This window comes from Musa acuminata, chromosome BXJ3-8 (assembly GCF_036884655.1).
Source record: "Musa acuminata AAA Group cultivar baxijiao chromosome BXJ3-8, Cavendish_Baxijiao_AAA, whole genome shotgun sequence".
NCBI lineage: Eukaryota > Viridiplantae > Streptophyta > Magnoliopsida > Zingiberales > Musaceae > Musa > Musa acuminata.
Window position 1 is genome coordinate 43,732,177 of NC_088356.1, and position 13,656 is coordinate 43,745,832.

Below are 13,656 nucleotides of genomic sequence, written 5' to 3' on the forward strand. Positions count from 1 at the left end.
GTGGTTAGAGAGAGAGAGAGAGAGAGAGAGGTTAGTGATTGGAAAATGTGGTCTACGTTTTATTTATTTTTGACCAAATATAGTGGATCACATTGGTGGTTGATCAAATTATAATCATGAACACCAAAAAATTATTCTACTCTAATTTTAATATTTGCTCAAAGCTTGGAATTGATTCCATATTCTTCTCGGATGAATCATATCAATTTTCATTAGTGTTTCTTCTTTATCATTAAGTGTTGATGGCAATAATCTAATGTATCCATTAATAAAAGATCCAATCCCTCTCAAGAACATGACAAGCATTATGTATAAAAATGCTTGGATTTAAAGCTATGCACAGATAGATGCTAAAGTCTCCTTTTATGGGTGAACATTGAAGTTGATGCAAGTGAGGAATAATTCAAGCTTTAGAACCAAGTCCAATAAATCGAAAATACTTCATAGGATAATTAATTCATTTTGATCCTTGCATATAAAATTTTAATTTCTTTTAAACCCTTGTTGAGAAGATAAAACCAGCAACTTATGCAACCAGTGGCAGTGGGAGTATGTACATTGAGAGCTACTTAGACTGTATTAATAAGACCATGATTTGGGGAAAGAAACATTATATATACAAAAAAAATAAAGTAGTATTAATGATCATGATATCTTTTATTATTCTTACTTATTGTCTACGGAAGAATGGGTTCCAATTTGGCATTGCAACCCAAATGTCAACCCTCACAAGGAGCGAGTGGGGCCAATTTGTCATGATCTAAATGGAGTGCAATCCATCTGTTTACCTTTCGGTGTTTCTGTATATTTATTTATATGCATTTAAATTTCTAAAGGGTATTAATGTCATATAGAATTTGAAGTAATAGTCAAATGATAAATAAATTAACCATAATAGTATATATATATATATATTTAAAGTAAGCATATTATATGTTTTTAGAGAAAATTCATGTCAAGTAGTAATCGAATAGTAATTAATTATCAATAAGAGTATATTTTGTAGGTTTTTGATTTAAAAAATTAGAGAGATAAATAATATATATATATATATATATGATTTTATCAAATAATATAATTATTTAAAGAAAATAATGATGCCGAGAACATTCCATTCCCTCCCAAAAGACTAAGAGGGAGCGGAGCCGCTGCTTCCTCCTCTTCGTCTCCAAATTCGTCCGCCTCTCCCACGTCTCCTTTCTTCTTCAACTGACTGTGTTACTACAACTGCTCGCATTGCTCTCCTCCCATCCGTTTGGGGAGGCGGCTTCCGATGCCCCGATAAATGGGGAAGCCGGAGGAAGTCCGCGTCGAGGTCCCCGATCGAGTCCTCGCCAACTCCGCGGCCGGAGGAGGGGGCGGTCGCGGAGGAGACGCCGGGATCCGCCGGGCCGTCTCTCTGAGGTGCCTCGTCGTTCTGGCCCTCGGCTCTTGCGTGCTGCTCTCTGCCATCTTCTGGTTCCCTCCTTTCCGCAGCCGACGGTCCGGGTTCGTCACTGACGACCCCGACAGCCTTCACGGTGAGCTCCTTTTTCTCGGTGTCCTTTCTCGGTCTTGTGCTGGCGGGTTGCCTTCTGGTCGTTTAGGTGCATCCTGTGAGATGAGACGCGTGTTCGTGATCTGGATCAGGCTTTGTGGGATTCGTTGGATCTCGGGGTTCGAGAATTTAGGGCTTCTTTTTCTGAAGCAGATTGAACTGCATTTGCTTGATTTTGCGGTGGGAAGTCTGCGGTCTCCTTGATTTTTTGTAGGGCTTTGTCTTCCAATTTTTGCAGAGGTATACGTTGTAGAGAACATTGGGAGGGTATGCATATTGCTGTAGATTAGGATAGATTTTTTTTACTTTGCAGGTGAGGATGGCCATGGTTTCTGGCTTTGCAGCTAGTATTATTAGCTGTTTCCCTGTATAAAGGGTTCATCTAGATTCTTAGGTTCCTGCAATTTGGCTTTAACGAGAGAAAAATGATGCCATGTCCTGCTTACAATTTACTTGTCTACTCTATTCCATTTATCTTTACCTACATAGGATAATTTTTAGAATCACAACAAATTTTAAGTTGAGTTTGAAGTTGTATATCGCATCTATGTTCGGTTTGTCTTTGTTCAAATTTCATTGTATGATGAACAGTCATCAATGTTCTTAAGTCATAATGTAAAACACAAGTTAGAGAATACGTAACTCTTCTATATAGTTAACTGAACATTCATTGCCGTCAAATATTTTGATTAATTCATTTCTTGAGCCATAAGAATGACTTCATGTATCATTGTGAGGAAAGGAGGCAAATTTGCAAGATTGCAAGTGATGAAATGGACCTGAAAGTCTTTTTATTTCCCCAAAAGGAACAAAGGAATTATATGCAAATTTGTCATTGACATTGGATGTTTTTGATATTGTTTTGTCGTTGGAGAGAACTAGATGGCTGAAATTAACTTTAAGATGGAGCACAAGATGTAGTTGTATATAATATGTTTATAAATTTCAGAGGCAGGATTTTGTTACAGCATGCTGTTCCTTTTTTATTAGGGTGTATAATGATTAAATATGGTATTTTGTTGTTTCATAACACAACCAGTTACTATCTTTCCTATAATTGGTCCTAGTGATGTGAATGTAGATGGTCAAACAAATTTATTGGAACATGATTAATGATGTAATAATCCATTGTAGAGTGAATTTAAGATTAAAATGTGCAATACTTGATGTCAAGATTTACCAAGGGAAAACACAATGTTAGATTTCTACTCGATTCAAACCAGCTTTTGGAAGAATAGTTCTGGCATGTGGATATATTATATATTTTATTTTTTTTGTTCTCTGCGAATCTTTTTTGGCGAATTCCTAGAAAGAGCCCCTAGTTTTGAAAAAATTCCTACAGAGCACCCCAACTTTCGAAAGTTCCCATAGAGAGCCTTATTTTCATAAATGATGATTTTACCCCAGGTCACTCTTGTTGCTGGTTACCTTTGTCGTTGGCCATGCTGGCCCCGGGTCTTTTTTTTTTCCCCCAAAGGAACAAGGGAATTATATGCAAATTGGTCATTGACATTGGATATGTTTGATAGTTTTGTCATTGGAGAGAACTAGATGGCTGAAATTAACTTTAAGATGGAGCACAAGATGTAGTTGTATGTAATATGTTTATAAATTTCAGAGGCAGGATTTTGTTACAGCATTCTGTTCCTTTTTTATTAGGGTGTATAAAGATTAAACATGATATTTTGTTGTTTCATAACACAACCAGTTACTACCTTTCCCATAATTGGTCCTAGTGATGTGAATGTAGATGGTCAAACAAATTTATTGGAACATGATTAATGATGTAATAATCCATTGTAGAGTGAATTTAAGATTAAAATGTACAATACTTGATGTCAAGATTTACCAAGGGAAAACACAATGTTAGATTTCTACTAGATACAAATCAGCTTTTGGAAGAATAGTTCTGGCATGTGGATATATTATATTTTTGATTTTTTTTTGTTCTGTGTGAATCTTTCGTGGCGAATTCCTGGAAGGAGCCCCTAGTTTTGAAAAATTCCTACAAAGCACCCCAGCTTTCAAAAATTTCCACAGAGAGCCTTGTTTTCATAAATGATGGTTTTACCTTGGGTCACCCTATCGTTGGTTACCTTCGTCATTGGCCACGCCAACCCTAGCCACATCTTCCGCTGGTTGACTTTGATGCTGTCGATCACGGGTGAGGAATGAGGGAGGGGCGGCTCACGTGTCCTTGTCGTCGTCGCCAGGCCCCCTCGTCATCGATCGTGGGCAAGGAAGGAGGTGCCATGGTGTGTGTGCCCTCACCGTCGATCATGGGCAAGGAAGGAGGGTGGACGGGCGGCTATTTGAGGTTGCAGCCAACCCACGCGTGGAGGAGCAAGCAGCCAGGGGCTCACGTTCGCTCACAGCCCCCCACCTCGTCGTCATCCTTGGCAGAGGAGAGGAGAGGTAGGGCGGTGGTGCAGGGCTAAGGCAACTGTGGGTCTATTAGAGGTAGGGGTAAAATGATCTTTTCACGCAAGAAGGGGTGCCCTGTGAAAATCTTTGAAAGTTGAAGCGCTCGGTAGGAATTTCTTAAAACTAGAGGCTTTTTCCGGGAATTCACCCATCTTTCTTTTACTTCTTTTGCTTTTTTTCTTCATTTTTGTCTAGCATGATAGTCTTTGTAACATTCATGGTTTCTTCCAGCCTTGATGTCAGATAGCTTGACCTTTTTTTAATCCACTAATTTGTGCTTAAAAAGCTAACAGTTTGATATTTTACGTGGGTGCTGTGTGATTAGGGATAATCTTGGTTGGGTTTGTTCTCAAGATTGTTTTTTTGGAATAACTTATGTTGCTGATGCAATTTATGTAGATGAGCTTGGTCGATCTAGGTTCACAAGGCTGGTAGGTCATATTTAATCTATCTGCTAGGATGCTAAAGCAGATGGTTTACACTTGGAAAAGTTACCAGAGTATGCATATGTTAGGATGGCAGCAGGCCAGATTTTTCTGGATGCTTACCCATTGAAACTGGGTTTGGGTACCTAGATTGTAAGTCTGGCCTGGGGTTGAGTTTTAATAGAATGAAGTTTGTAGTTGCCCTACACATTGCAATTTCTAACATATGCTGCTGCATAAGCAGGTCATATTAAGTATTCAAATAATTATAATTAAATAAAAAGAAAAGAGAGGGTGGGCCTTGGTACAATGGTAAGGTTGTTCCTTTGTGACTTGGGAGATCAGGGTTTGAGTTATAGAAATAATTTTTTTAAATTTTTAAGGGTGAGGTTACATACATTTATCCTCCCTAGTTCCCGCATTGGCAGGAGCCCCGTGGATCCTCCCATTTTTAAATAGAAAGAAAGGAATTTATAATATTATTTAGCTAATGTGTAGGTGATTATATAATATGGCTAACATAAGAATAATAGAATATATGAGATGATGTTTATATTCATTTAGGAAAGCATTTTTGTAATAGTTGTAAGAAATCAATACACATACGGACCTACCAATGATATTAAATTTTTTATCATGGCTCTCATGGTATTAAAATATGAAGTAGCCCTTATGCAAGGCAGTCATGTGACTGTATCTACATATGCAGCTACATATTAGAACTCTGTGGGAACCTATAGTTGTTGATTGGACTTAACTTGAAGAATGTGCTTAGCTTCAGCTTTCTGTATATCACATATTTTCTAGCAAAACAGGACATCTTATTTTGAATATTACAGACATGATTTAATCAGCAACTGCTGGGACTCTTGCTAAGGAAATTTAGCTATTTGAGTTGACAATTTTTTTGTGGTTTTTCTTCAAATATTTACTATGTAATAGCATCTATTGTGTTAGATGATGTGGATTTTGCTTCTTTGTTGTGCCTGGCCAACGAGTAGAACCTTAACCAGATGGTACCTTTATAAAACCAAAAGCTGTAACTAAAGCCTTGTGCTATTGATGCATTTTGGGGACGTTTCTGAGTTCCTACTAATACATATAATGTGGCGATGTAGTCGAGAGGTGGTGCAAATCCATGCATAATGTTATGCAAAACATGTAAATAGATGTGGTAACTTCAGGTTATCTCTTGCAGCCTGTTTTATTTGTTATTTCAGTTACTTGAACATCGAAGGGCTTTATATGGTTATCAGATATAAATGGTTATCTTGTTTCATTTCAGCTGAAATCCAGGCAAGTCTTGTTTTGCAAAAACCAATTTCACTACTTGGTACTAATGCTGCAAGATTGGAGAATGACATTCTTGAGGAAATTGGTATTCCAAATACTAAGGTTGTTTCCACTTTATTTCTGTAACATTCATCATTATTCGCATTATTTGGAGCATTAATGAAGTTTATCATCAAAACAGGTTTCAGTTATCTCCATGCATTCGCTGGATCCAGAAAACTCTACATACGTGGTCTTTGGTTTTCTTCCTGACCCAAAAAATGCCTCAATAAGCTTACCAGCTTTAAGTATTTTGAGATCAACTTTGATAAATCTGGTCCTTCAGCAAATTAATATATCTTTGACATCATCAATTTTTGGGCATCCATCATCTTTTGAACTTTTAAAGTTTCCTGGAGGGATAACTGTGATACCTTTGCAGTCAGATTCCATTTGGGACATTGCTCAAATCCTATTTGACTTCACATTAAATAACAACATTGAAGAGATTCTGGAGAACATTGACCGCTTGAAGGACGAACTTAAGTTCGGATTGAATTTGAGGTCTTATGAGGTGCCCATCAATATGCTTTTCTTATTTTCGTGATTAATGTTCTAGCTGTAAAATAAATAGTTAAATATGTTCTCTCAATGCAGAATGTATACGTGAAGCTGACAAATATAAACGGTTCCACGGTGACACCACCAGTTACTGTTGAAGCTTCTGTTTTGTCAGACATGGGGAGCGGTAGTCTATTACCAGATAGAATGAAACAACTAGCTCAGGTTATCACAAGGCCCAATGCTAACAATCTTGGCCTCAACAACTCTGTTTTTGGAAAAGTAAAGCAAGTGCAATTATCATCATACCTTGAACACTCACTCTCAATGGCCCCTGGTCCATCTCCATCTGGTTCTCCATCTGTTGGCAATCTTTACCCTGAACCTCCTGCTTCCTTGAACCCTACTCTCTCTCCTGCTCCTGTTCCATCAGATAACGACCATCGACCGCCTCCATGTTTCTGTTGTCACACTTTTCCAATAAAAAATCCAATGGCATATGCACCTGCCCCAGAAAATGGCATCCAGCCAGATTCTCATTCTGCAAGTGCACTTGGACCTTCAAGAAGGAATGTTGATCCTTTTACTAACTGCTTTCCTTGTCCATCTCTTGCACCAAATACTGGTTCATCAGTTCATCCTTATCCGCCAACTCTTTCTGGCCATTTACGACACTTGACCAGTCCTCCAAGTCTCAAAGCAATGGGGCCAACTCCCAAAGTGCTCTTAAAACACTCACCATCATCACCTGCAGCTAGCTATGCTTCCAGGCCTGTACAAGTCAGTGAAAGTGGTAGCAGAGTGTCTCCAGCAACTTTGTTATCATATGCATCATCCTCTTTATTTTGTAAGTTGTTTTTGCTAACTAATTGACATGGCGATTTGTCTAGAGAAAAGCATTACAGATTTGTTTCTTATTTGATGCTTAAAATATAGCTACATATGGACAAGTCTTATGTTATAAATCATCATGGATAAAGTTTTAAATTAATTATTTTTTTCTTAATATCGTTGGAACTGGCAAAAAAAATTGAACTGCGTTTGTCATTTGAATCTTCTACATTTGTTGCTCCATTAAATTTTAATGGCATGTGTCTTTTGATTTGTATCCTTTTGTGTCCTAAGATATGTCTATGTACTCCGTGATGTTCAACCAAACCTCAGGTCTGCCACTCGATTTTATGAAATTGAATCTTGGCCAACAGTTCACTTCTGTAGCTATATTAACTACTAAAGCTTACGATCATGGGGATTGAAATGAGATAACTTGTTCTTTGTTATCTCAAATTCATGTTTGTATTGCAGGTCCTTTTTGCTTCTCTTTAAGAAGCTTTCGTTGGTGTCATTTTGAAGCTTTTGCCCAACACAGAGAACCTGATAAGATGGTCTTTATGCTTGTTTTTAAGATGCTTGATATTGCTCACTAGTTTGAGACAAGATAGAAGCATCTCAACAATTGTTATTAAGATGTTTGATATTTTCTTGAGTCCTATTATTTTAATCCTGAAGCCAATGTAGTTTAGGAATGACCTCTCTTAACTAGGACTTCTCTTCTTTGAGGGTGGGAAACTTTCCAAGAGAAAAAAGAAAAAAAAAAAAAAAGCAATCGATTTTATTGTGTGAAATAAAAGAAGATAAAAAAGCTGATTAGAACTGGTTGCAACTGATAAATTGGATTTCTTAGCTCTTCCTCTCTTGTCTTGATCTGATTGTAACTGATTAGAACTTCTAAACAAGCCATCTCAGACTTATCGTCCCAGTCCAAATAAGACATTTTGGCTGGACTGTCTGTGCAGGTGCAGGAGACCCACTGAATAGGGTAGTTGGGTGTTCTAGGTTGATTGGGCAGGCCTGTTGAGCAATGCAGGTGGGCAAGCAAGGTCCATCCTCGACATAGAACACATACATTAAATGATTAATTATGTTCAACTGTTCAAGATAATTAGTCCAGTTAATTTCATTTCCATGCAGTCATTACTTGCAATGTGAAATTAGTATAGCTGCTCCAAAGCTTTTTGAGCGCTGTACTGGAATTATTATCCAGTAAGCAATCTACACCCCATAGAGTAAGGCAAGTGCTCGTGTGAATTGGCAATACATGTCTGTATCAGGTCAAAATTCACCATCACAGGCAACAATTTTTTATTTATTATTATTATTTTTTCATTGTCTTTTCCTGTTACAATTGCTCTGAATTCCTGCGTACTGTAATTTAATGTAATAATCTTTTAGGTATTGTTATGCTTTAATTTATTTTTGCCTTCCTGGTCAAAATATATACTTCAACAGCCTCATCTGGCAGTGTTTCTAGTTAAAGGATTCTAGCATTGTCCTTCCTCCAGGAGATTCCCATGTTGAGTACTTGAGTGTTCCCTGTGTGGATCAAAATATAGTCTGAAGCAGACAAAATAATATGTTGATTAGGCTGGGAATTGCAAGGCATGAGAAATCATCATTAACTAACTCATTGCACAAAGAAAAAATAATCATAAAATAAGTCAAAGATTTTATTTTCCTTTATCATATCTAGTTGTAATCTTGCATCAGGATCGATACGGTGTTTTTCAACCAGGATTCTTTATCTTTTGTTAGTTCATATGAAGGGTGATGTGGTTATTCTGCATATTGAAGTCTTTTTCTTTTGTTATTTTAGTTTGGGCCAGTAGTTGAGATATTGCTTTGTCTACTAAAATTTCTGCTTTATTTGAGATGAAAGCAAAGATTTTAATTTTTTTACTTATGTCGTTACTTCTGTTTAGCCAAAGCTGCAACCTATGCTTTCTGGGAGATGAACCTGACTGGATTACTGGGACTCATGATATTTCAACTTGTATGTGGGCCGCGATAACACATCCAGCACGGACATGAAGTGGTTCATGCAGCATGAGATATACTGCTCTATAATTGGAGCATCAGCAGCATCTGGAGTCCAGCTGGCATATGCTTGTTGTAGCTTGCATCGAAAACAGTTATTATTGCTAATGGAGTCTGTGAATTGAAGTGGAAGAGTCAAGGACATGTGGGGACAGCCGATCTGAGTTACCTCAACAAGTGTAAATACAAGATAGATAGTATGATACGAGGTTATAGCTGCAAAGGTGGCAACCTTCTTTTCCTTTTGAACAGAGGTTCTCCCCAAAGGGCTGGAGCACTTCAAGGCTATCGATGTGAGGGTGAGCTGTTCCTTAACTTCCTTTCCAGCAGAGTACCTCCATTTGACTTATTCGTGAGCTATGCTAATGTGTATTATTCTTCTAATGTATCTGATAATGCTCGTCAGATTGAGCTGTCTGCTCACTGTAATCAGCATTGTCACCAAAGTTTGTCAGATTGGTATATTTGATAGTTTTCGAGGTTAGCATTTGCATTGCTGCTTTTGTATTCTGCTTATGCCTGATCTCTAATGTCAAATTACACAACAGAAATTTTTTTGTTCGTGTAGCTTATTGGAGTTAGGTTAACCATGCATGGGTGTTAGTCATCCATCCTGAAGAAACAGAGTTGATAGATCTGCATGTTGTCACAAAATTATACTACTTGATATTGTTTATGTTGTGGAGATTATTTTGTGGAATAGCATGAAAATTTCAGTTCTTGTATTGTATCTGATTTATTGGAACTGGATTTGCTTAACTGATACCTAATGAATCCAACATCAGATAAGCATTAGTGCAACTGCATTATTTTTTTTAAGGATATTTTTTGCTATTTATAATTATATATAAATAATTTTAAATATTTTTAAAATATCCCTTTATATACGAACATAGACGCTCTCTCTTCTTCCTCCTCGTGCTATTTATATTTTTTTTTTCTTTTTTTCTTCTTTTTCGACTTAGGAGAAAAATCTACTCGTTATTTTTTTAGGGATTTCATATGATCTCGTCATGTCTGCGACCAACGAATAAGCACAGGTCGTTAATAGCCCCCAAAAAAAGATTGCTAATAGTGAGCTTCTTTATTAAAGATTAATATGGGGGCATTCTTAAATTATCTAATAAGGATCTATACGATACCTTTGTGCCACGATTAATTTGTAGATGATTAGTATTTATAATCCAATAAGGATCTATACCTAAACAAAATATAATATTGTATAAACTATTGTCATTGTTCCATCGTATGTATGATCGCATGACTAAATCGAAATATAAACATTTGAAGGTGTCATTTAATCTGATCGGTGAAGACTTTAATAATATTTCATGAGGTTTTGAGTTTGAATTTTGTTTTCGTTATTTATCTTCTCAAAAAAATTATAAATACTTCATTAGAAAGACAAAATAAACATATATATATATATATATTATTTATGCCTTTAAATTTGATTAATGAATGCGGTAATCCTATCTTAAACGGGTCGGAATTCGGATCAGGTTTCGTCTTGGATTTTACGTGGAACCCACCGTGAGGTCATCTCAACCTCAGCCGTGGACCCCAGACGTTTAAGTTTGTCGCAGTGGTATGCGGAGCGCACAGTCACGTCGTCCCCTCTTTGATTGTAAGGTACGAAACCCACGTCATGCGAAGTTGGATCGGCCACCCAAAACGCATGCAAACAAGCCGATTCCTACGTGCCGTCAGATCGAGGGGAAGGAACCTTCTCTTCTCCGAAAAGAGCTGCGCGTCGACGCGTCGAATGCGATCCATCGACGCGTTTGGTTCTGCAAGCCAGTAGAGCTCCAGCCGAGTGATAGCTGGAAGAAGACCACAAAAGCTCCGATCTCCTGTCCCCACCGCATCACCATCACCAGCCGCCGCTCTCACAACCGTCCAACCCAGGAAGCTTCCTCTTCAGCACACTCTTCAAGCTTCCCATGGCTTCTTCTACCCATTCCATTCCTGCACACCACCTCAACTGCAACAGGAAGAAGAAGAAGACAGACCTTGACGTGGTCACGATGGCTTCACATCATATGCCTCATGTTCAGCTGGACTGCACCGATCCAATCTCAACTTTTCATACGAATACTATAAGCGATATTTTTTTAAAAAAAATCTCTATTTTTTAAAAAATTCTCAAATGGCACTCTAATTCTTAAATTTTTTCATAAAATATTTTTTTAAATAATGATATTCTCTCTGTGAGCCATCGCTTTCGACCAGCACCATCATCTTTGCTATACCCCATAAGCGATTTGCCTAGGGGGTTGCGGCCACGCCTCCACCTCGTCGATCATCCCTATTCATCCAGAACAATCGTTCGTCGCTCATAATATAGGCGTGATTATGTGCAAACACGATCAACGACGAAGGTCTTGCCTTCACTATTCTCGACCATGGCATAGGCAACCACTGACCCTCGTTGTCTTAACTCTCCTTCTTTATCTTAATAACTAGTGACAAAGGTGCAAATAAAGAGATTACAAAGATTATAATTGAAGAAAAAAAAGGATTATGATCAGGGGCTCGTATCCACTCGTGGCCCCCTACGCATCATTATTCTTAACCAAAGGAAGAAAATATAAGTTGACAATGCAAAACAGAGACGACGTCAAATCTAATGGAGATAGAAGTGAAATAATATTTTCATATAATCAAAAGTATGGAAATTTCTTAAAGTTAGAAAGCTACATAAAATTTTTTGAAAGATAAAAACTTTTCAGATATATCTGTATCAGATGTGAAACCAGAAGTTGAAGTTGGTGGGTCAAAGTGGATCACTCAGTCAGATGATTTGCTGGATCGCAAGCCATAAATTGAAAACGAGTATAACGTCTAAGTAGGGGATGCTTTACAAAATAATACTCCTAGTTAGCCTGAAGCAATTCCATGATTGATTGAGACTGCCAGTGTTTCTTGTGAACCACATTGGATGATACTGTGAGCCAACTAATCCTGTGAATGCCAAGACTTCATGAACTGTTTACATACATTTGGATCGTCCATGCAAGTCATGTATAATTGATCTATCTATCTATCTATCTATCTATCATGTCTGCAAAGCACCTCTCCCAAAGAAAAGGGCCATGTCAGTCCAATCACAAGTGTAGAACATGGCTCATGGAAACTGCAGCTTATACGATCAGACTGAGAGATACATCAGATCACTCTTAAATTAATGACACATGAATTAATGTCAATGACAGAATCCTCGTTTTGAGGGATTCTTCTCTTTTCCTCGCCCGGCTTTATTGCATCAGGAAAACCCGCCTCTATAAATAAGCTGCAGCTCTCTCTCCTACGCATCCTCCATCCTTGCAAGATCGAAGAAGACACAGCACCACCGTCAATGGTGAAGAGCAAGATCAGAGGGGCTCTCGATCACTGTGACCCGAGGAGCAGTGCTGCTGCAGTCAAAGGTAAGAAGCAGTACAAGGGTGTGAGGATGAGGAGCTGGGGCTCATGGGTCTCCGAGATCAGAGCACCAAACCAGAAGACCAGGATTTGGCTGGGCTCCTACTCCACGCCGGAGGCCGCGGCGCGAGCCTACGACGCGGCCTTGCTCTGCCTGAGAGGCACCGCCGCCAGCCTCAACTTCCCGGCCTCTCTGCTCCTGCAGCTCCCGGATCGCGTCATGTCGCCCAAGTCCATCCAAAGAGTGGCTGCCGCAGCTGCCACGAACGCTGCGTCGCCGTCGGTGTCATCAGATACTGCAGAGGATGAAACACTGATCTCGAGTTCAATGGGCGATGGACCAGCCATGGAGGATTCTCCCATCGATGACTCGATCAACTTCGAGACCTTCTTCCAGTCACCCAAGTGTAGGGATTACATGCTTAACCCATCTCTCTTCTTTGCTCCTCCAGCCGAAGAGTGGGGTGAGGAAGCTGACATCCATCTGTGGAGCTTCTGCTGATCTCTACCTGCACTACTCTTCTCATCACTTTCACTAAGGTGGAAGTCAAGTAGATTGCTCACTGTAAAAATGACCAAATTGGTTCAAAAAATAAGAGGAAATCTGATGGAGCAACATCTTTTAAGGCTGCTCCATTGGGTTTCCCAGCTATATATTGATGTAATGCAGTAAGTTCCAATTAGCATAAATAAATAATAATAATTTTCTGAATATTTCACTCATTACTGTCAGGTCATGAGAAGAAAAAAAATCATTTTTTCTTCCCTCTTACTTTGCTACTCTCTCTCTCTCTCTCTCTCTCTCTCTATTCCCTTTCTTTGCATTCTCTTTTTAGTCCACAAGAAATATGAAGAAAATTTTTCTCTCCCTTGGAATAGATTTCTTTACTACAACCCACTCAAGAATAGGAAGTCTTTGTAATTGGTGATAGAAGAATCATTGAAGCATTATTAGGTGTTTGAGTTCCTAATAGTTATAAGGCAAGAAATATCACATACAAGTTGTAATTGGCTCCTCTATTCCAATACACAAGACTTGAATTAAGCTGTGAAATTGTGAATCATTAGAAGAAGTGGAAATGAAGGAAGAAATGAGAGGTGGAGTCCAATTTTTATCATTTAGAAAGAAAAGGAAAATAA

The 13,656-nt window shown here is 38.4% G+C and overlaps 2 protein-coding genes across 4 annotated transcripts; both read left to right on the top strand.

The window, feature by feature from the left end:
* Positions 1 to 1,129: 1,129 nt before the first annotated feature.
* LOC135585089 (uncharacterized) lies at positions 1,130 to 9,584 on the top strand. 3 transcript variants are annotated; one of them, XM_065165068.1, is made up of 6 exons: positions 1,130 to 1,520; positions 5,672 to 5,781; positions 5,861 to 6,232; positions 6,316 to 7,066; positions 8,016 to 8,086; positions 8,191 to 8,932. In XM_065165068.1, the coding sequence occupies exons 1-5, from the start codon at positions 1,286 to 1,288 to the stop codon at positions 8,075 to 8,077; spliced, it is 1,530 nt and encodes a 509-aa protein (XP_065021140.1). In that variant the 5' UTR covers positions 1,130 to 1,285; the 3' UTR covers positions 8,078 to 8,086; positions 8,191 to 8,932. The 3 variants fall into 3 exon arrangements, with proteins under 3 accessions (XP_065021140.1, XP_065021138.1, XP_065021139.1); XM_065165066.1 differs by lacking the exons at positions 8,016 to 8,086; positions 8,191 to 8,932 and adding an exon at positions 8,979 to 9,584; XM_065165067.1 differs by having other exon boundaries at positions 8,016 to 8,933.
* A 2,743-nt stretch (positions 9,585 to 12,327) lies between these two features.
* LOC103995233 (ethylene-responsive transcription factor ERF014-like) lies at positions 12,328 to 13,228 on the top strand. Its single transcript, XM_009415777.3, has one exon. It carries the CDS (start codon positions 12,452 to 12,454, stop codon positions 13,016 to 13,018), a length of 567 nt encoding a protein of 188 aa, XP_009414052.2. The 5' UTR covers positions 12,328 to 12,451; the 3' UTR covers positions 13,019 to 13,228.
* Positions 13,229 to 13,656: the final 428 nt, after the last annotated feature.